The 22,202-nt window shown below is 40.3% G+C and overlaps 1 protein-coding gene across 2 annotated transcripts in view; it reads left to right on the top strand.

Annotated features, from left to right (window-relative positions):
- Window positions 1-22,202, top strand: part of MLPH (melanophilin) — an 872,816-nt gene that overhangs the window by 132,094 nt on the left and 718,520 nt on the right. For both annotated transcript variants that reach the window (XM_044060732.1, XM_044060731.1), the window contains exon 2: window positions 10,240-10,391. In XM_044060732.1, the coding sequence (XP_043916667.1) occupies window positions 10,270-10,391 (122 nt within the window). In that variant the 5' untranslated portion in view covers window positions 10,240-10,269. The remainder of the gene's footprint in view (window positions 1-10,239; window positions 10,392-22,202) is intronic.

The following is a 22,202-nucleotide window of genomic DNA, read 5'->3' as shown; positions in this document are numbered from 1 at the left end:
CAACAGTGTCTCTCTTATACCTGGTCAGCTGTACTTCACCACGGATTGTTTGCTTGGTTTTTTATATATGTGATATTTCTGCCGTGTATCGTGAGGTATTTATCCGTTTAGGACAATCGTTGGTATTTTTAAAAAATCATGTTGAATGTTCAATTTCTTTTTTCTAAATGTGTTTTATAATGACACATGTTAATGCAAGCTGGTGGTTTATTTTTGGTCTGATTTGCAGAAGCCTGGAAAACATCTCAAAGAGATCCTCTGTTGCCATTGTCTATTCATGATGCATAAGGGACTCTTCCTTTCCCTAATTTGTATACCTATCTTTACTAAAGTTTTCATGACTTTTAGTCCCATATCACAGCAGACTGTACAACCAGTACATGATACGTCAACTGACTTTATAGTATCACAGATAAAGTCTTACAAGGGGAAAGCACTGTTTGTACTCAAGTCACATTTCAATCCATGTGAATACAGCACCTTCTCTATACTTCCTGAAATGCGACCTCCTACGTGTTGAACTTCCAGGTTTTTGTTTTCTATAGACAATCACTGTGCATTTTTCATGTATACACTGACAGTGGTTACTTTGATTTATGATGTTTTTTTCCTTCTTCATGTTCGCGTGACTGGTGGGTTGGTATACACAAATGCACATATTTGAGGAATGTACAAGATGCAGGGGGGGGGCTTGCCCCATCCCCCCATAAACATACTTATTTTCAATTTTATTCAGCAGGTTGAATCCCAGCAAGTTTAACTTGGTGAGATTAATCCTTGTTAAGTTAAACATCAGCTGCATTACATCTTGAGCTCAAGAATGAGAACAATTTTCAAAACCCCAGAGACTGTCAAAGAAACTGAGTTCCATTCAGTAAACATATTTTTTTTACATATCCATATTTATTTATTTTATTTTATTAAATTTGTTAACCAGGATAGTCCACTGGACATAGGTCCATTTTCAGTGGAGGTCTGGGGAGAAAAGCTCCACAGATATGAATAACGTAACAAAAAAACTACAAAATTTACAAAGTATATTTAGATACAAAATGCAGTGAGTCTTAATGGTATGTATTTATTACCTGTGCAGACTCAATTGTTATTATCTGCATACTCTTGTATAGTATTCAGAAATACTGACTGAAAATACTCCGATGATCTCCTGACATAATACAAGGAAACAGTACATTTCTCTAAATATATTGCTGCTATGAATTATATTAAATATGAATTGTAATGAGCTGATATGTCCTATTTTCTTCCTGCTGGACTTTAATCATCATTACTAAGGAACACCTAGAGCTGTGTAACTAAGCCAGTCATCACGTAATTGTTGAGCTGTGACTAATACATTGATGAGAGGAATGTAGGTGTCTACTGATTACTTTTAATAATTCTAGATAAATTGGAATTGGTGTTTGGTAGAACAAATATATGAGTGAATTAGTAAAACATCTACTATACTGGCTTGTGTGGGTGGGATGGAGTAGAGGCATTCTTGCTGAATAGATTTTTTGATAAACTTAATTTCTACTTTGTAATCTCATTTCAGCTGTTGTTGGGGTTAATTTCTTTTGCTTTGTCTCTTTGCTTGCCATATATCATAGCAAATGAAAGTGAAGCCAACTGACTTGAAAAAAAATATGACTGCAGCACCAGAATGTGTGTTCTGTTTTACTACGGAGGAACATATTTAGCTGTTGACGTAGATGAAATGAAGAACTTAAAACTATGAAAAATGAAAGGCAGATGAAGTCAGCAAACTTTACACAAACTAACATCACAGACACTGCTAAAATGGTATCATGGGTCCCACAGATAAATGTAAAATTGCTAGTCTGGCCTGTGTACTGGCCCACCTATTATCACATAAGGGCAGTGACTCATTTTCATTTCAATAATTTCTGCAGTTTACAGACTTTATCAGCAATCAGATTCAGACAGTGTAAATATTATTTTTTCTAATTATAAAAATTTCTGGACTTGCACTTCTAAACACCAATTTTTTTTGCCCATCAGACCTTTCTCTTCCTGCTTTTTTCTGGCTGCTGAATACTCAGCAAGCAAGATGCAGGTATACCCAGCTTTTTTGGAATACAATTCAAATGAAGTGTTTCTTTCTTGAGTCATGTTCTTATTTGCTTTCATTAGGCTACTTTACTCATTAGGTGCAGTTAAATTTCCACAACAGCTAATCAACTGATTTCTTAGCACTGAGTTATGGAGTTTAACTGCAATGGGACCCAGCAGCAGAACTCACACATCGCACTTATTGTGTAAGAGAATTAAAAAAACACAACCATTACATGGATCACACTCTCAAGGTCCTTCTGATTATAAACCTGCTCTGTGGATAATCTGTATGCCTTATATTAATCAACTGATTAATGTCTGTTACATTATTGATTCATTAAATGGGTTGGTGGACTGTTTTGTGTCTGATCCTTTTCAGTCATGAACTGGATCACAAAAGCAAATATAAATGCAATACAGATGGACAATTTAGCACAGCCAAAGAATAAAGCTTAAGAGCTGGGGGAAAATTAGTGTACCTGGAGAAAAACCTGCACAAATACAGGGAAAACATGTAAACTTCCCACAGACTGTAAATGGAGGTCAGGTTCAACACTAAATCCTGTAGCGGAGTCCTTTTCTGCTAAGGGTCTATTTTGTTTAAACTTAAGACTATGTTAGAAGATTATAGAACTAGTGCCTGGGAAATAAATTATCACCATTATCATCCTCATCTTCTACATCATCAGTGAAGCATGTGACCCTTTATCATCCTCAGTAAAGCATGTGACCCTTTATCATCCTCATCTTCTACATCAGTGAAGCATGTGACCCTTTATCATCCTCAGTAAAGCATGTGACCCTTTATCATCCTCATCTTCTACATCATCAGTGAAGCATGTGACCTTTATCATCCTCATCTTCTACATCATCAGTGAAGCATGTGACCCTTTATCATCCTCATCTTCTACATCATCAGTGAAGCATGTGACCCTTTATCATCCTCATCTTCTACATCATCAGTGAAGCATGTGACCCTTTATCATCCTCATCTTCTACATCATCAGTGAAGCATGTGACCCTTTATCATCCTCAGTAAAGCATGTGACCCTTTATCATCCTCATCTTCTACATCATCAGTGAAGCATGTGACCCTTTATCATCCTCATCTTCTACATCATCAGTGAAGCATGTGACCCTCATCCTCATCTTCTACATCATCAGTGAATCATGTGACCCTTTATCATCCTCATCTTCTACATCATCAGTGAAGCATGTGACCTTTATCATCCTCATCTTCTACTTCATCAGTGAAGCATGTGACCCTTTATCATCCTCATCTTCTTCATCATCAGTGAAGCATGTGACCCTTTATCATCCTCATCTTCTACATCATCAGTGAAGCATGTGACCCTTTATCATCCTCATCTTCTACATCATCAGTGAAGCATGTGACCCTTTATCATCCTCATCTTCTACATCATCAGTGAAACATGTGACCCTTTATCATCCTCATCTTCTACATCATCATTGAAGCCTGTGACCTTTAAACATGGTGCAGAATTCTGGAAGTGATGATATATTATTTGATTCATATTTTGCTACAGACATTGGCAGTTTATTGATAAAAAGGAAGTGCTGGATGATAAGTACTGAAACATGTAATCAACAGGGTGAACCGGGCAAGTTTTAAGCACTTACAATAATGCAATAATATGAAAAAGGCATGAGTAGGATAGCAAACTATAAAACAAATCAGCCTTGTGCTTTGGTGAGCAAGAGTTTCTCATGACCCTGCTGACCACACTGGTCATACTAGTTACATCCGATGGACAACATGCATTATGCTTTAACTGCATTTAAATTCATGGCATTTCACTGCAAAACACTTTCATTTACTTCTGTTTCTGAATGTCTTTTCACATAATTCTAGTTTCTTTTTAGCCCTATAAAATAAATCAGATTGACACCTTTAAGTTACATAAGTACAGAACACATTCTATTTATGCCAGATGTATTTCCTTTGCATCATCTTCTGTGTTATTAGCCATGCACTCAGATCTAAACTCTTCTATTAAAAAATTCTTCAAGCCTTTGATCTCCTAAAATATTTTGTAAACTTAAGATGAGAATTTAGTCCATATTGCAATAAAATTTTCATCACTCTATTGATGGAAAACAATTCTGGTGTGCAAACACAAAACATTGTTCACTGTTACTGTAGTATAAAGCAGTTACATGAACTGGACATCAGCTCCAGGATTACTACAGCTGAGGGAATATATTTCTTCATCTGAGTTGTGGTGACCTCAGAGCTGAATATTTTACTTAGGAGTAAATTTGGTGTGAGGGGGTTCAAACCTTCAGGGGTAGTTATGGTGTACCCCATCATAAAATGTATAATTTTCTATGCTTGATTCTGATAAGATTATTTTCAAGAAAACAATATTTTGGAGAACATTTTACAGGACATGTATTGGCTTTGCTTTGTTTGCATTGCTGATGAATGCTGCAGTAGAATTCTAAAGCAGATGCTTAGATCCTTTGATGGAAGGGGGTCCATCTCCATCTGATTGTTGCTGCTTGATCTTAAGCAGTTTCTTCCCTTTCACCTTGCCCAATCTTCTGTTCATGCCAAGCTCCCTTAAATCCCTGTTTTTACATTTGACTTTCCCTGGGATACCTTTCCTGGGCTCACTACTCAGCTCCTTTTTCTGGATATCTCCTTTGCCGTGTATCGATGCCTCTTAACTGCTCCTTCCCAACTTCATTCCAAAAGTGATAGATGAGCTATAATTTACTGTTGTCATGCCTTTGAAGTTTCCTCATAATTCCAAGATACAGACACTTTGGTGTTAGTAAATATAACTGCATGGTTATTTGGGGGCTGCACCTTCTAAACGGGGAAGCATAAGGATGCAGCCTTCATCTAGAAAAATGTTCAACCTATTTTTGTTTGTTTTTGTTTATTATATGTTTTTTATATATATTTCATATATTGTAAATACTTTTAAAGAACTCTCATTTTTCCTCTAGCAAATCTTCATTCAGCTTTGGCCAATGCGTTGTATCACAGTCATTATTGCTAATGGCCTACATTTCTATTCTTGCATATTCAAGTCAGATTGTTTGTTTCATTGTTTAGTGACTTGAAGTGCATTCCTGGAATGTGAGATAGGGAACCATGTGTCTCGCTGCCAGCCCAGCTATCGGGGAATTTTGTAAATAATTCTATGTCATTTGTGAATATTGATATTTATTTATTTATTTACATTTGATAACTGGGTAGTGTCAGCTGGGCAAATAGCCTATTTTCAGTGGAGACCCGGAGAGAAAAGCTCCCAAGTGAAGTTACAATAGTTAAAGAGCAAAAAAAAACATGATACAGTGAGTAAGGTTACAAAAATGTTATACATAATACATAGTACAATATAGGCAAGAATAAGAACAAAAGTCGAAATATACACGTAATTGTAATAGAGATAAAACAACATATAAATCAACATCTTAAGTCATAGATTTTTTTTAATGAATAATATACGTCTGATAAGAGAATAATATTGCTAAGAGCAAAACGTGAGAGGAGAGTAAGAGGAGACAGAAAAGCAGGGTAGGAATTAGCTTAGCCAGAGTAGCTGCAGGAACATAACCAGTGATTTCAGGAATATTCTTTTAGGAGCTGTTTGAAGTTGTGAGTATCAGGAATGGATAGAATATGCTGAGGAAGAGAATTCCAAGATTTGGCTACAGTGAGGATATATAATGAATCACCATGAAAGTTGCGGGTTTTGATAATCTGTTGACCTGAGTGAGGTAAGATTAGTATAGGGTTGAACAAGGTCAGATAGGGCTGGACAGTAGTCTGGTTTATAGATAACAGACTGGGCTACCATTAGTTGGTTTAGGGTGAGTAAGTTTTGGAGTTCAATCCAGTTTAGTTATTGTAGGGCAGTGCAATGATGGAATCTATGGGGGAGGTTAGCAGCAAATTTAGCTATTATATTATAACAAGATTTGAGGTTATTCAAGTCTAATTTACAAAGGTTTGTGAAGACCTGTGAACAGTAGAAAAGGGTGGTTAGGAGATGAGTCCTGGCTGTAGCTATTCTGGCATAATTAGATAGATATGGTTTAGCTCTATACAGAGCACCAAGTTTTATATGGACATTTTTGATTGTTAATGCAATATGTCTGTCAAATTTTAGGCTGCTGTCTAGGGTAACACCGAGGAGTTTTGTCTGTTCTATGGGTCCAATTGTTGTGCTACTGGAGGTGAAGATAGAGAGATGTGTTTGTTTGTTTTTTCTGGAGGAATTGGAAAGTACCATAAGTTTAGTTTTGTTAGGGTTTAAAATGAGTTGGTGGTCTGATAGGTATTTTTCAGTGTTATGGAGGGCAGTCTGAGTCTTTTCTTGGAGTTCATTTAAGGTGGGGGTGGAGCAGATAAGGGAAGCATTGTCTGCATATTGAATGATGAGGGCATGTTTAGCTGTGGAATAAAGATCATTAGTAAAAATAATAAAGGGAAGTGGGCCCAAGATAGAGCCTTGTTGTACGCCAAGTGATGGGTAGAAGGGGTGAAAGTTTGTTTCTTTAGATAAGTATGGAAGTTGTTTCGACTTAATACGAATTTTCCTGATTGGAATAAGGTTTTTAAGTATTTTCAGGAAAGTATTATTGAAGCGCTGTACTGCAAGATCGAATTGTAGGGTTTTTAGAGGTGACTATCCATATTCACGTAAAAAGGTGTTGAATAAAGAGGGGGGAACTGTTTTTTATTGTGTACATATCGATATATAACATTATTGATACCCTGTGTATGTTTTCTGATAAGATAGGTTGGGTAGTGGTCACTTAGAGAATTATATGATTTATACAGAAGTGTTAAATGTCTTAAAGTAGCTGATATGTGTTGCCTGGTGGCAGTGAAAACTACCTTATAGCCTGGGCAGAAGGGGGCATAGGCAGTAAACTTGTACCAGCCTTTGCCAGGTGTGTGTGCATGTGTGTGTGTGTGTGTGTGTGTGTGTGTGTGTGTGTGTGTCTGTCTGTCTGTCTATAAAACTAATCTCAAAGAGTGTGAGTATGTCAGCTATTTGGGCAGGGACATGAAGCACTGGTTGGACAGAGAGAGTGTGGCCACTCAGCTGATTTCTCAACCCTATAGCTGTGCCAGTGGGGAGTCTTATTGGGGATATGGAGAAAGAGGGAGAAACCAGCCCCAGATTGATTGTAATCTCTGTGTGCTCTTAAGGGGAATTGCAGTTTACTGTGTGTGTACTTGTAATCCTCCTAGTGTGTATGTCCGCCACTGTTGCCAGTGGTGAGGATTGAGTTCCCTTGATTACTGGGCCAGTGCTGGAGCATCACACCATGTATCATATTCTTCCATTCCCAGCTTTCCGTCTCCTCCATTTGTCTTACCATAGACTATTTTATTGACTGTACTCTGTTTTCCAACAGTTTGACACCATTTTATCTGGAGGCCGTCTAGAACCTCATGTGATATTGCCAGAGTGGTGATAGAACCATCTTTGTGTAATGGAGTAACACAATGTGTTTCGCTTGACTTTGCATACATTATCCTTTCATCTTCATGATTGCTTGCTTTACACAGCCTTAACTCTAGTCCAAACCATGGCATGACATACACTTTCATCAGTTATCATTATTCTGCCTGCATGTGTTTACACCCTCCCTTCAAAAACCGAACCCCACAACTATGGTTTATTCTACTGGTGTGCCCACATTCATCCGTATAACTTCTTCCCCACAGCTATCTGTGTATCTAATTACTTACTGCATATGCAAGCCCTAGAGTCCTGTTTCCTCACTTACCTAGCACTTAATCTTCTTTAAAGAATCTGAAACCCTTAGTCCACACCTCCCACCATTTATAATTTGCTCCTCTTTCTATCCATAACTCCCTAAAGCACATTGTTGCTTCACTTACCCTACACCATACACACACACACACACACGCACACACACACACACACACACACACACACACACACACACACACACACACACACACACACACACACACACACACACACACACACACACACACACACACACACACACTCCATTTTCTAGGCATCTACATTCCCATTGCCTGGCTGGATGCTGCTGCAACCAATCACATCAGTTCTCCGTTACTGATGCATATAGAATCTCTAACAAATAATAACAGCTAGATTTTTATATGGAGGTAATTGGGTCCCAGTAGTGGGATCTATGCCTGAGCGCATGAAAAACGTACTTGTTTGTGGCTAACCACTTTTCCTCCTGCATAAATTAATTTCTTCTCATTTATTAGGTAATATAGTAATATGAAGATTCATTAATAAAATGTTTCCTGACTTCAAAATCGGCAAATAATCTTTACTTTCATTGTTAGTGTTAAGCAACACAGATATATTGTTTCAGTGAATGAGAAATGACAATTTTTGTGATGTTAGAGTGCATTTTATGAACCGTATTTTTCAGCACCTGTGTATGCTGTTTCCTAATTACTGCTCAAATTAAAGACAGGAAGAATTTATTGTTGCATTAAACAGAGTATTTTTAAAACAACAGTTATTGGTGAGACATCACAGGGAATGTTAATTATAATTATGAATAATATATACCACAATTTATGCTAAATATTGCAAAAACTACAAATTCAAAATATTGTTTCCTAAATCTAGCTTTACTCGTGGGCTTATGAATGTAAATATAGTATCTGTGTGTGTGTGTGTGTGTGTGTGTGTGTGTGTGTGTGTGTGTGTGTGTGTGTGTATATATATATATATATATATATATATATATATATATATATATATATATATATGAGTACACATGTGCATATATACATTGATGCCTTGCACGATCACAGAAAAAATAGCCAATAACTAAACTGATGTAGTCCTACAGTATAAGGGGCTATTTCCGAAACAGCAATCTTTGTCACCTGGGCTGATAGTGCTTACTGCAACATGATTTGCTGAAATATTAAAAAATAAAAAAGAAATTGCAATTTATCACTGGCATGGCCAGCCCATATTTTTATTATAAGACTATCTGTTTCAGAAATGTATGGAGAAGCTAAAGATATCATTTCCAGGAATATAATTAATTTGAGTAGGGTGAGAAGTTTGTTTGTAGAGCATTCAGTGATGCATTCTTTTTCCCAGCTATCATTTGGCTTGTTCCAGGATTCATGATACAGAGAGGACTGGTTTATTCAAAGCTGCTCATGGCAAAAGCAAGAACACATTTCATTTTGAGTTTAAATGTATTTCACTTTACTTATGGTTTGATTAGTGGGGTGTCTATTGGGTTGAGGTCCATTTTCAATAGAAAAAGAGAAAGAAAAACTCCAATGTTAGTATTAACACAATACAATATGAAAAAGTTAAAAAAATAAGTAGAAAAAATCTGATACAGAGTGTTAGCATCTTAAAAGGGTATATTATCTCTATCATACTTAGCAAGTCAAAGAAGGTAAATATAGCAATTCTAAATTAGAAATTCAGCTCTACAAGCCCAATTGCATCATATACAAGAACGAATGAAAAAAAAAAATGAAAAACATGTTGGACAAGGGCGCAACTTGCAAAAAAATAATTATACTGAGCTGGAGTGCATTCAGCTTACAAGGAGAGTATATTTTTTCATTAAATTTAGCAGTGAGTATATACATGCACACACACACACACACACACACACACACACACACACACACACACACACACACACACACACAGATTTTCAAATAAATCTCTTTCTCTCTCTCTCTCTCTATATATATATATATATATATATATATATTTTTTTTTTTTTCCAATCATCTTATTTGCTTCTTTATGAGAATATGGGAAATAAGTACTGGAAAGAATTAATTAGGACAATTGTTACTTATCAAACAATTCTTCAGCTGGATCAAAACAGAATTAATGTGTTGATTTCCTTTGTAATGAGAAGCATTGTCAGAAAAATAATTGTGCTCATTTTCAGGGACTGAGAATCTTGCACCATCCAGTCATTGAGAACATGTTTGTAGATCCTTGTTTAGTCTATCATGTAGCTTTAAAGCATATATCTGAATTAAAGGTGGCAATATGTTTTAGTTTCAGTTACACTCTCTCTCTGTCTCCTTTTAGCACTCTCATAGTTACCTTTGTACTCAAAGTGCAGTAATACTTAATTCTGATGGTGAGTTTGTTACTGTTGTAGATTCACTGGTAGTGATTTAGCACTTTCAAAATGCTTGCTGACAAAAGAAGGAAGCTCGACCTCTCCAAGCTGACAGATGAAGAGGCTCAACATGTCTGGCAAGTTATTCAGCGTGACTTTGACTTGAGACATAAGGAAGAGGAGCGACTGGGGTAAGTGGTCAGGTTAAGCTTTTTTTATGCCAAGCAGTCCTAATGAATATAGCACTATATAGTTCATATTAAAATTGTGGATGTTTAGGGGTCCTATGTAGTAGATGTAGCAACTTTTGCAGTGTCCACTGAAAAGCGGATATTAGTATTGTCATTGGTGAATTGTACAGGTCCACTCAATAATATACAAAGGATGGTTTGTAACTCACAACATATGCACATACTCATCCACAGACATAAATGCACATATGCTCACACATAACACACAAACACATGCATGTGCTAAAACACATGCATGCACATGCACAAATATATGCACACACTTACACATGGTACTTTGTGTATGTTTGCTTTTGTTTCTTTGGTCAATATGACAGTATATGTTGTAGTATGCATATAGGACTGAATTGTCATTATTCCTTACTGGAACCTGTGAACTGTCAGAATTCTCTGCTGGAATTTGGTGCTATTAGGTTTTCCCTAAATCTGCAGCCTCCACTGTAACTCTGTTTTCTAGCCTTTGCAAGGTGTCTTCATCTTCTTTTTCCACTCCTTGTAGTTTATTTTGGGAAATCACTCCCGTATTGCCCTATCTATAGTATGATTTTTTTTTCCATCTACTTAATAAACAATACGAGTGAAACCAAACCACAGTCCAGGTTTGTGACTGAAATGAGACAGATGAGGTCCTTTCAACAAAAACGAACTTTAATAAAATACAAACATTATACAATAAAAAAATATATAAAGCAGAAATAACCAATCAAATCCTGCCTACAGGTTAAACCCGCAATCAAACTATTTATTTGCTTATCAGTACTGCATTATTTTTTATTTATTTGTGTAACAGTTCTGCACTAATTTACTGCACTGTTTTTCTTTATTTGTTTGACTGAATTATTTACTTTTCCGTGTCTCCATTTATATATTTGCTGATCTGTGGCTGAATTTTTGTTTTCTCCCCACCTACCCAACTGCTGTTGTGTTCTTAAAATTGGTGGCTTTTGCTGTTGGCTGCCCCTACTGGGAGTTTGTGGTGTACTCAGTCCAGATTGCTAAAACTGGTCAAACAGCTTCTGTGTTATCTGTTTGTCTCAGGGTGTGGATTTGGAAGGATCTTTTATTTTGCTGGTATAAAAATATTACATTTGAGTGAATCCCTGCTTATCCTGCTAGAGCTCCATTTGTGCCTGACGGAAAGTTCTTCTTAATCCGAATTACATAGCTACATAAGTATATTTTTTGCACTTTATCTAATTGTTCAGTGTTTCTTATCAGCAATGCACTGGTTGTATTTATTTGCTTATAAGTACTGTATTGTTTTTTATTTATTTGAGTAATAGTTCTGCACTAGTTTACTGCACTGTTTTTATTTATTTGTTTGACTGAATTATTTACTTTTCTGTGTCTCCATTTATATATTTGCTGATCTGTGGGTGAAGTTTTCTCTTCTCCCCCCTCCCACCTAATTGCTGTTCTGTTCTTATAGTTTGTGTCTTTTGCTGTTGCCTGCCCCTACTGTATGTACAGGGTATGACTCTGATTTCAGGATATTGCCTGGGCTTAAAATGGCTCTTCAGGACAGCAAGCCTACTACTTACCTATGAACATATGAGCCTATGAAAGTGCTGAACTGAAATTAAATATGCGGTCTCTGCAGAATATTGCAAGATGTTCATCGTGTTTCACTGTTGCAGTCATTACAATTGGGTTATCCTGCTGGCAGGCTACCCGCAGTCAGCCTGAGTTCCAAAGTCTAGGTCCGGCGTCGGCTGCTGTCGCCTCTTCCCTGATGTCAGTGCGCCAGATGTATATAAGTTGCAGCCGACACCATTTTCTCCAGTCTTTCTTGCCGAGCGGTACCCGAAGCAAAAGCAGTTCGCAAGTGACGGTCGGCCGACTCCTGAAGTTTTCAAATTCGAATTTCAGATCCGAAGTCTTCATTAAAGCGAAGTACCCCATTGGGGAAACTTTTTTCTTGCTCCAGACCGATGTCAGAAAACGTTAATAACTGTATTTCTTGTGGGAAGCAAATACCGCATAAGGATTTTCATTTTTACTATATTCCTTGCCTAGGCCCTGACCATAACGTTGCTAGTTGTCGGTTTTATGTTAGATTTAACCAACGCACTATTAAGCGTCGGTACAATTTTACATTTCATTTCTTTGGCAGAAGATTTAATTATATAATGCTGTCAGATCAGTAGACTACCGGAGTTTACAAAAAATGAAAAGAAAAAGAAAAGGACAGGTATCCAAGATCCAAAACCGATGACGAGGCTTCTTCTAGGCCTGTCACCGGTTCGCTGGTTCTCAGTGAGGCACTTTCGCAGCCCCTGACGCCCACTACCTCAGAGCCACAGGCCGCTTCCGACTCCCACGTGGAGCCGATTGGGCCTCTGGAAACTCAAGGTATTGGACACTCGGAAACTATTCTCTCAGATGGGTCCGGAGCCGCTGAGCAGGCATCGGCTTCTGAGGGTGTTTTCAGGCCTACACAGTTATATGTGAAACCTACTTCAGCTACAAAGACAAAGACTAAAGCAGCTATAAAGACAAAGAAACAAGTACAGCATTCACCTGGACAGGCCTCCATGCCTAAAAAACAGATGCTTAAAATGGCCGAAGACCTTATTACTTTGATCAGGGGTACCCATCCCCCTCCTGAAAAGAGGCCTAGGCAAGAGTTAGAATATGAATCTTCAGACCAGGTTTCCATTTCCTCTGATTCCTTCTCTGAACAGGATTACTCTATTCCTCCCTATGAGGTTTCTGATGCTGAAGAATTTATCCCTTCAACCTCTCCTCCTGAGGATTATTCTTTTGTGGAAACACTGCATACTATGAGGGAGCATTTCCACTGGGAGAGCCAAGATTACTCAGAATCCAAGAAAAGGCTCAGAGATTTCCTTTTATTGCCCCAGCACAGGCCCCTTGCTATCCCACCTGTTTTACACATTGTAGATGATGTATTTTCAGAGTCCAGTTTTTCTCCAGACTCTTTACCACCAGCCCCTGTTAAGCCAGACAGATACTACAGGGTTCCTGATTCACATAAATTTCTCTATAAGAACCCTGCAGCTGACCCAGAAACCATTTCACAGGGTCCCAAAGGGGTCAAGGCTTCTACTGCAAAAAATCCTATCCCCTCTGATAGGGATTCTAGGGCCCTAGACAGATGGGGCAAAAAGAATTATACCTCTGCTACCTTGGCTGTAGGTAAGAGCATTAAATTGCCAATTTCATATGCTTAAGTATCAGCAATATCTTATATCTTTGCTTAAACAGAAAATGCCAGCAAATACAGAATGTGCAGACAATAAGGAATTGCAGGATTTATTGCATGCAGCTGAACAAGTTGGAAAGCATACTTTGCAATGTGGTTTTGATTCTCTTGAGGCCTCCTGCAGGGCCGCTGTTACAGGTTTTGTCATTAGGAGGCATGCTTGGTTAAAAGAACAAAATTTACCGGATCATGTTAAAGGAAAACTATTAGACGCTCCTTTACAGCATGATACTTTGTTTGGTGCTAAAGCAGAAGAAGTGTTGATGAAAATGGAGGACAAAGCTAAATCTATGCAAACAGTCAAGGATTTCTTGCAGGTACAGCCTCCCAGATTTCGCAGGAACTGGCCTACAAAAAATTGGTCCTTTACAGTGTCAGATAGACCACAAAGGGGCAGATACAGACACCCCAGAGGCAGATCACAGCCCCAAGGCTCATACAGGCCTAAACAATGGGGCGCTTCTACCTCCAAGAGCGGAGAGGAAAAATAACAGCCATACAGGAAACAGTCTCAATGACTTTCCACTTTCAGCACCAAGCACTTATCTTTTGGCAGCCCCTTTGCGGGGAAAGCTAGCACTTTTTTCATAAAATTGGCACATGATCACCCAGGACAAAAGGGTTCTAAATATAGTTTCACAAGGCTACAGGTTCCACTTTCACACCCTGCCAAGGCAAAACGATATGCCAGACCTGCCATACAATCAATGGGCAGAGGCACAAAAACAAGTTTCATCCCTCATGGACATGAGGGCCATTCAACAAGTACCAGAACAAAAGCAGGGTCATGGATTCTATTCAAGACTGTTCTTGGTACCCAGAAAAGACAAAGCCTGGAGACCAATAATGGACCTATCTCTTCTAAACACATATCTGGATATTCCAAAATTCAAAATGTTGACTCTGTTTGAGCCAGCCTCTGCAGCTGACATAAAATACTTATCCTGGAAAGCAGCTTCTGCCCATGTTGGTCAAAAAGGCTTGGCGTGTGACTTTAGATCTAAAAGAGGCATACCTGCATGTCCCAATCAGGCAAACATGCATAAGATACCTCAGATTCAAAGCTGGCTCAATGCACTACCAATTCTCTGCACTGCCCTTTGGCTTATCTACTGCGCCCAGGGTCTTCACAAAGTGCCTGGCACCATTATTTGCATTTTGCAGACAGAGGAATACAAATATATTCTTACTTGGACGACTGCCTTATTCATGTGGAGAACAAGGACATTCTACTACAGCATCTGGTGTTTGTAAAAAGATTACTGACAAGTCTAGGGTAAACAGTAAATGAGAAGAACTCAAAACTCGTATCCTCTCAACAGATAATATTCCTGGGTGCAAGCTTAAATACAACTCTCCAGATGGCTTATCTCACGCCAGACAAACACATACAACTGACTACTTATTTCAAAATGTTGGCAACAAAGACCCAGTTATCTGAAAGAAAAATTCTGCAGGCCTTGGGTTTCATGGCATCCTGCATTCTGCTAATTCCATATGCAAGACTGTATATGAGGAAACTTCAATGGTATCTAAAAAGTGTTTGGACTCAACATTGCCACAGCCTGGAAACAATAATTACCCCCATTCCCTGCCTGCAACAGGAGTTTTGATGGTGGGCAAAAGCCTGTCACCACAACACGGGACAGCCATTCATCTTACCCACAGCCAGGCAGACATTGACAACAGATGCATCAGATTACGCCTGGGGGGCCCATATGGCAGGAAGATGTATTCAGGGTACATGGTCCGCAAGTCAAATGCATCTGCATATCAATCAAAAAGAGATGCTAGCTGTTCAGAATGCCCTAACAGCCTTTAAGGATAAACTTCATCCAGGACAACTACTAATAAAGACGGACAATACTACAGTCATGTGGTATATAAACAAGCAGGGAGGCACACATCCCTACACCCTCTGCAGGCTAGCCATGAACTTCTGGCACACAGCATTGACTTACCAAGTACATCTGCAAGCTCAATTCCTGCCAGGAAGGAAAAATACTTTGGCAGACGAACTAAGCAGAAACCTAATGGATCCCCAAGAGTGGAAATTGGATCCACAAGTCTTCAGCATGATAACAAGGACCTGGGGATGCCCAGACATAGACCTATTTGCCTCCCCTCACAACTACCAACTACAAAGATTCTGTACAAGGACTTATCACAAGCAAGCATGGAAAGTGGATGCTCTATCTTTCAGCTGGAAAAATCTAACAGTATATGCCTTTCCTCCTCTGCCTCTCCTCCTCAAGGTACTCCTCAATGTCAGACAAGAGAAACCAAAAATTATACTGATTGCCCCAGACTGGCCCCACCAGCACTGGTACCCAATCCTAAAGAGCTTGTCTCACTGCCCAGCCTGGGCATTATCTCAAATTCCTCACTTATTGACCCAACAAGACAGCCAGATACTGCACAGCCAACTCAAAACCTTAAACCTGGCGGCATGGCAGATAATATAGCCTCTCAAGACACACCTCTCGCTAAAGCAGTGATGGATGTAATTTTGGAGGCCAGGAGGCCTAGCACCAGAAAATCTTATGCAGACAAATGGAAGAGATTCTGTGCTTGGAACCAAACAGAAGGTACTGACACGATTGTTCCAAATATTCCTCAGATTTTGCAATACTTAACTGAGATGCTGGATAAAATGCATGCCTCTGCCATTTCAGCTCATTACAATACAGAACCACTTATCTTTTCTCATCCGTTAATGAGGCAGTACCTCAGAGGGCCAAAAACATAAGACCTCCAAGTTAGGCGCCAATACCTGCATGGGACCTCAACTATGTCTTGGAAAAACTCACACTACCTCTGTTTGAGCCAGCCTCTGCAGCTGACATAAAATACTTATCCTGGAAAACAGCTCTGCTCCTAGCAATAACCTCCGCTAGAAGAGTCTCAGAGTTACAGGCACTCATGGCTGTGGAACCTTTTATCATTTTCCATCCTGACAGGGTTTTGCTGAGGACAAACCCTACATTTATGCCTAAGATAGTGTCCAGTGTGGCCCTAAACCAAACAATTCATTTGCCTACCTTCTATCCTAACCCACAGAATAAGGGTGAGAAAATTCTGCATTCTTTGGACATTCACAGACAGCTACGCTTCTACATGGACAGAACTAAAGCTTTCAGAAAGACTGATCAACTTCTAGTGGCATATGCTGCAGCATCACAAGGAAAGCCTATCTCTAAACAGACTATTTCAAAGTGGATAGGCCATTGCATTTGTTTCTGCTATTCACAGCATGGCAAATCAGTGCCTAAGGGCATTAGGCCACATTCAACCAGAGCAGCAACCACTTCAGCAGCCTTCCTCAGAGGAGTACCGACCAAAGACATCTTAGAGGCTGCAACTTGGAGTTCAGTTCATACCTTTACAAAGCACTATCACTTACCTCTCTACTCTAAATCCAGGGCAGGCTTTGCCACTGCAGTTCTGCAGGGCCTTATAGCCACTCCTAATACTATTTAGCTCCAGCCTCTCAACCTTAGCTTTGGGATTCAACCCAATTGTAATGACTGCAACAGTGAAATACAATGAACATAGTATAGTTGTGTACCTACCATAAATGTAGATGTTCGAGTGTATTCACTATTGCAGTCATCTTTCTTCTTTCTTTGCTGGGACCTAACTGTACTTTTCTACTCTATACAACCTATGCGGTGTATTTGCTTGTAGATGAAGGAAAAGCTGATGTTCATCATGTTTCACTGTTGCAGTCATCGTTGTAGGGTTCTTCCTGCCGGCAGGCAGCCCTTGGTCGGCCAGAATCCCAAAGTCTGTGTCCAGCATCGGCTGTTCAGTCATGCTCCCTGACGTCAGAGCGCCAGGAATACAAAGCTGCAAGCCGACGCCATGTTCTCCAGTCTTTCTTGCCGTGTGGTGGAAGCAGTTCACAAGTGCCGGTCGGCTGACTCCTGATATTTTTTGTGCTTCATTCCGAAGACTTTCTTCTTCTTCTCAAAGCTAAGTACCCCATTGGGGAAACTTTTTTCTTGCTCCAGTCCGATGTCAGAAAAAGTTAATAATTGCATTTCTTGTGGGAAGCAAATACCTCATAAGGATTTCCACTCTTACTGTATTCCTTGTTTAGGCCCTGACCACGACGTAGCTAGTTGTCAGGTTTGTGCTAGATTTAACCAACGTACTATTAAGCGGAGATACGATTTTGCTTTTCACTACTTTGTCAGGCGATTTAATTACAATATGTTGTCGGACACGCATCCAACTACTGGAGTTCACAAACGACGCAAGGATAAGGACAGGCCTCTGAGGTCCAAATCAGACGATGGTTTACAAGCAGAGACAGCTACAGGTTCGGCCGTCGTCAGTGAGGCACTTTCGCAGCCCCTGTCGTCTGCCATTACAGAACCGATTGCCGAAACAGACTCCCACGAGGAGCCAACTAGGCCTTTGAGTACTCCAGGTGCAGGACCTTCGGACAATGCTCCCTCGTATGGGTCCGGAGCCGCTGTGCAGGTACCGGCTTCCGAGGGGGTTTTCAGGCCTACACAGCTTCAGATAAAGGCAAAGGCAAAGAGAAAGGCAAAGACTACTTCTAAATCAAAGACTCAAGCCCAGGCCTCCTCTGATCCGGGACCCAAATCTCAGAAACAAATGCTTAAAATGGCGGAAGACTTACTAACTATGATTAGGGATTCACATCCCCCTCCAGACAAAAGGCCAAGGCAAGAATTGGATTATGAATCTTCTGATCAGGCATCTATTTCTTCAGTGTCTTCCTCTGAACAGGAATATACTTTCCCTCCTTATGAGGATTCTGATGCTGAGGAATCCATTCCTTCAGCTTCTCCCCCTGAGGATTTTTCTTTTGGGGAAACTTTACATGACATGAGGGAACATTTTCACTGGGAAGGACAGGAGTACTCTGAATCTAAGAGAAGGCTTAGTGATTTCCTTCTTCTTCCCCAACACAGACCCCTGGCTATTCCTCCTATTTTGGATATTGTGGTTGATGTCTTTTCAGAGGCTAATTTAATTCCTGACTCCTTTCCTCCAGCCCCTGCAAAGCCTGACAGATATTACAGGGTCCCTGACTCCCACCAGTTCCTTTATAAAAATCCTGCTGCTGATCCAGAAACCATTTCTCAGGGTCCTAAGGGTGTTAAGGCCACCTCTGCTAAAAACCCTATTCCATCAGATAAGGATTCTAGAGCTTTGGAGAGATGGGGCAAAAAAGTGTACACTTCTGCTACTTTATCCATTAGGGCTTTAAATTGTCAATTTCATATGCTAAAATATCAACAATTTCTGCTGTCTGTTATGAAACAAAAGCTAGGTACCATTTCTGCATGTGCAGATAAGGAATTACACGATTTGATGCATGCTACTGAGCAGGTGGGGAAGCATGGCTTACACTGTGGTTTTGATGCCTTGGAGGCTTCATGCAGGGCGGCTGCCACTGGCACAGTCATTAGAAGGCATGCTTGGTTAAAGGAACAAAACTTGCCTGATCAAGTGAAAGCAAAGTTACTGGATGCTCCTGTTCAGCATAATGTTTTGTTTGGGTCTAAGGCTGAAGTGGTGATAAAGAAAATGGAGGATAAGGCAAAATCCATGCAAAGGATTTCTTACAAGTTCAGCCCCCAAGATTCAGTAGAAATTCGCCAACTAAAAATTGGTCCTTTCCAAGCTCAGACAGGCCTCAGAGGGGTAGATATAGGTGCTCCAGAGGGAGGGCTCAAGCACAGACCTCTTACAGACCTAGACAGTGGAGTGCTTCCACCCCCAGGGGTGGAGAGGACAGACCTCAATCTTATAGAAAACAGGCTGAATGACTCCCCCTGCATGGCTCCAGGAACCTCTCTCCTGGAAGCCCCTCTAGGAGGAAAACTCTCTCTTTTTCACCAAAATTGGACTTACATAACTCAAGACAAGTGGGTTCTGGATGTAGTTTCAAGAGGTTACAAATTCCACTTTCATACCTTGCCAAGACCAAACAGATGGCCAGACCTACCAAAACACCAATGGGTAGAGGCATTAAACCAGGTGGGATCCCTCATGGCTATGAGGGCCATAGAACTGGTTCCACAATCAGAGATGGGGCAAGGCTTTTACTCAAGGCTCTTTCTAGTTCCCAGAAAACAAAATTCCTGGAGACCCATCCTGGATCTGTCAGTCTTAAATACTTTCCTGGAGATACCAAAGTTCAAGATGCTTACTCTGCAGCAGCTCTTGCCAATGTTGAGCAAAAATGCATGGATGGTGACAGTGGATTTAAAGGAGGCTTACCTACACATCCCTATCAGACAGGAGTGCAGAAAATACCTCAGGTTCAAGGCCGGCTCAAAACATTACCAATTCTCTGAGTTGCCCTTTGGCTTGTCTACCCAAGTTGACAGTAGGGGACCCAAGTTGACAGTAGCCTTTCGTTTGACACTCATGTTGCTAAAGTAGTTAGGAAAACCTTCTATATCGCCCACCTGATCATGAAGGGATTCACATCTAGATCAAGGGAGGTCATCGTCCCCCTGTACTCATCACTCATTAGACCTATGATTGAGTACAATGCCCCGTTTGGAATGTATCTGACCAGACACCTGATGCAGCTTGAAAGGCCCCAAAAGTTCATCACCAAAAGGATAAAGGGTCTCAAAAATATGTCTTATGCTGCCCGACTGAAAGAACTCCAGCTCTATTCAGTCTCATACCGCTTGCCCAGAGGTGACCTGTGCCTGACATATAAGGCCATGTCAAACCCAGATTTGATGAATATGCTTCACCTCAAAAAATCTAGATCCCTCAGAACCACAAGGCGGAGACTTAAACCTTGACACGGTTATAAATAGAATGTGCTGGAGGGACAGATTCATCACCCAGAGACTCCCTATGCTGTGGAACAAAATCCCGGTACATGTGAGGCAGAGCACCTCGCTGGCCTTGTTCAAGAGGAATCTTGACCAATGGATGGGAGATCACAGATATACCCCAGGGATTACTTCAGTGTCACTGCTTGACAGAGGCACAGAAAAATGATAGGCATAGTTTTTATTCAAACTAAAGGGGTGGCGAAAGCCACATAACTATGGGCTAGGCTTATAAATGCCCTTGGGCAGAAAGCCTAGTATGAATCTATGAACCTATGAACCTATAAACACAACAACCCAGATGGCATTCCTGACATCCGAAAAGCAATTTCAGCTGGCTTCAACTTTCAAAACCCTGGCATTAATGTCTTAGCTAACTGCAAGGAAATTCCTGCAGGCTTTGGGTTACATGACCTCCTGCATCCTACTCATACCATATGCAAGACTGCATATGAGAAAAATACAATGGTACCTAAAAAGTGTGTGGTCCCAGCATTGCCACAGTCTAGACACACAGATTGCTGTCTTGCCTTGCCTACAAAAGGAATTCCATTGGTGGACCATGGCATGTCTTCAAAACAAGGGGAAAGCCTTCAGTCTGCCTCCAACCAACCAAGTGTTAACCACGGACACCTTGGATTATGCATGGGGAGCCCACTTGCAGGGGAAAGGCCTGCAAGGTTTTTGGACAGAGGATCAGAAGCACCTACATATCAATTTAAAAGAGATGTTAGCTGTACAGAATGCTCTCTTGGCTTTCAGGGATCTTCTACAGCCAGGACAACTACTGATACAGACAGACAACACCACAGTTATGTGGTACATAAACAAGCAAGGGGGTTCACACTCTTACCCCCTTTGCAGACTAGCCATGACTCTATGGAACACAGCTCTAGCTTGCAAAGTCAAGCTCAGTTCCTGCCAGGGAAACAAAATATTCTGGCAGACAGCCTGAGCAGGAACCTGTCAGACCCACATGAGTGGATGCTAGACACCCAAATATTCAAGATGATTACAGAAGCCTGGGGCTGCCCGGACATAGATCTATTTGCATCCCCCCTCAACTACCAGTTACAGATTTTTTGCACAAGGACATATCACAAACTAGCATGGAAAGTGGATGCTCTCTCATTCAGTTGGAGGAACCTCTCGGGTATGCCTTTCCTCCTCTACCTCTTCTTCCACGGGTGTTATTAAAGATAAATCAGGACAAACCCAAGATGATTTTACTGGCCCCAAATTGGCCTCATCAATTTTGGTACTCAACACTGATGAATCTATCCCAGGAGCCTCCTTGGATTCTATCTCAGATTCCAAATCTTTTATCCCAACACCAGGGCCAGGTTCTGCACTCTCATATCAAAACTCTCAGCCTGGCAGCCTGGCGTATTCAGGGTCTCTGATTAATCCTACCCTTCTCAAACAGGTCATGGATGTCATCTTAGAAGCCAGATGGCCTAGCACTAGAAAATCTTATGAAGGTAAATGGAAGAGATTTTGCACCTGGATGCATGCTCAGGATTCGGATCCTCTCATTCCTAATATCCCATTGATTTTACATTACCTGACAGACATGCTACATAAGGGTTTATCCTTTTCCTCCATAAAAATACATGCCTCAGCTATCTCTGCACATTACAATACAGATCCTCCAATCTTTTCGCATCCACTTCTGAAACAATATCTCAG

The sequence above is a fragment of the Protopterus annectens genome, chromosome 2.part0, assembly GCF_019279795.1.
Source record: "Protopterus annectens isolate FY-2018-M chromosome 2.part0, PAN1.0, whole genome shotgun sequence".
Lineage (NCBI taxonomy): Eukaryota > Metazoa > Chordata > Ceratodontiformes > Protopteridae > Protopterus > Protopterus annectens.
Note: the sequence above shows the minus strand (reverse complement) of the source record. Positions and strands in the feature narration are given on the sequence as shown.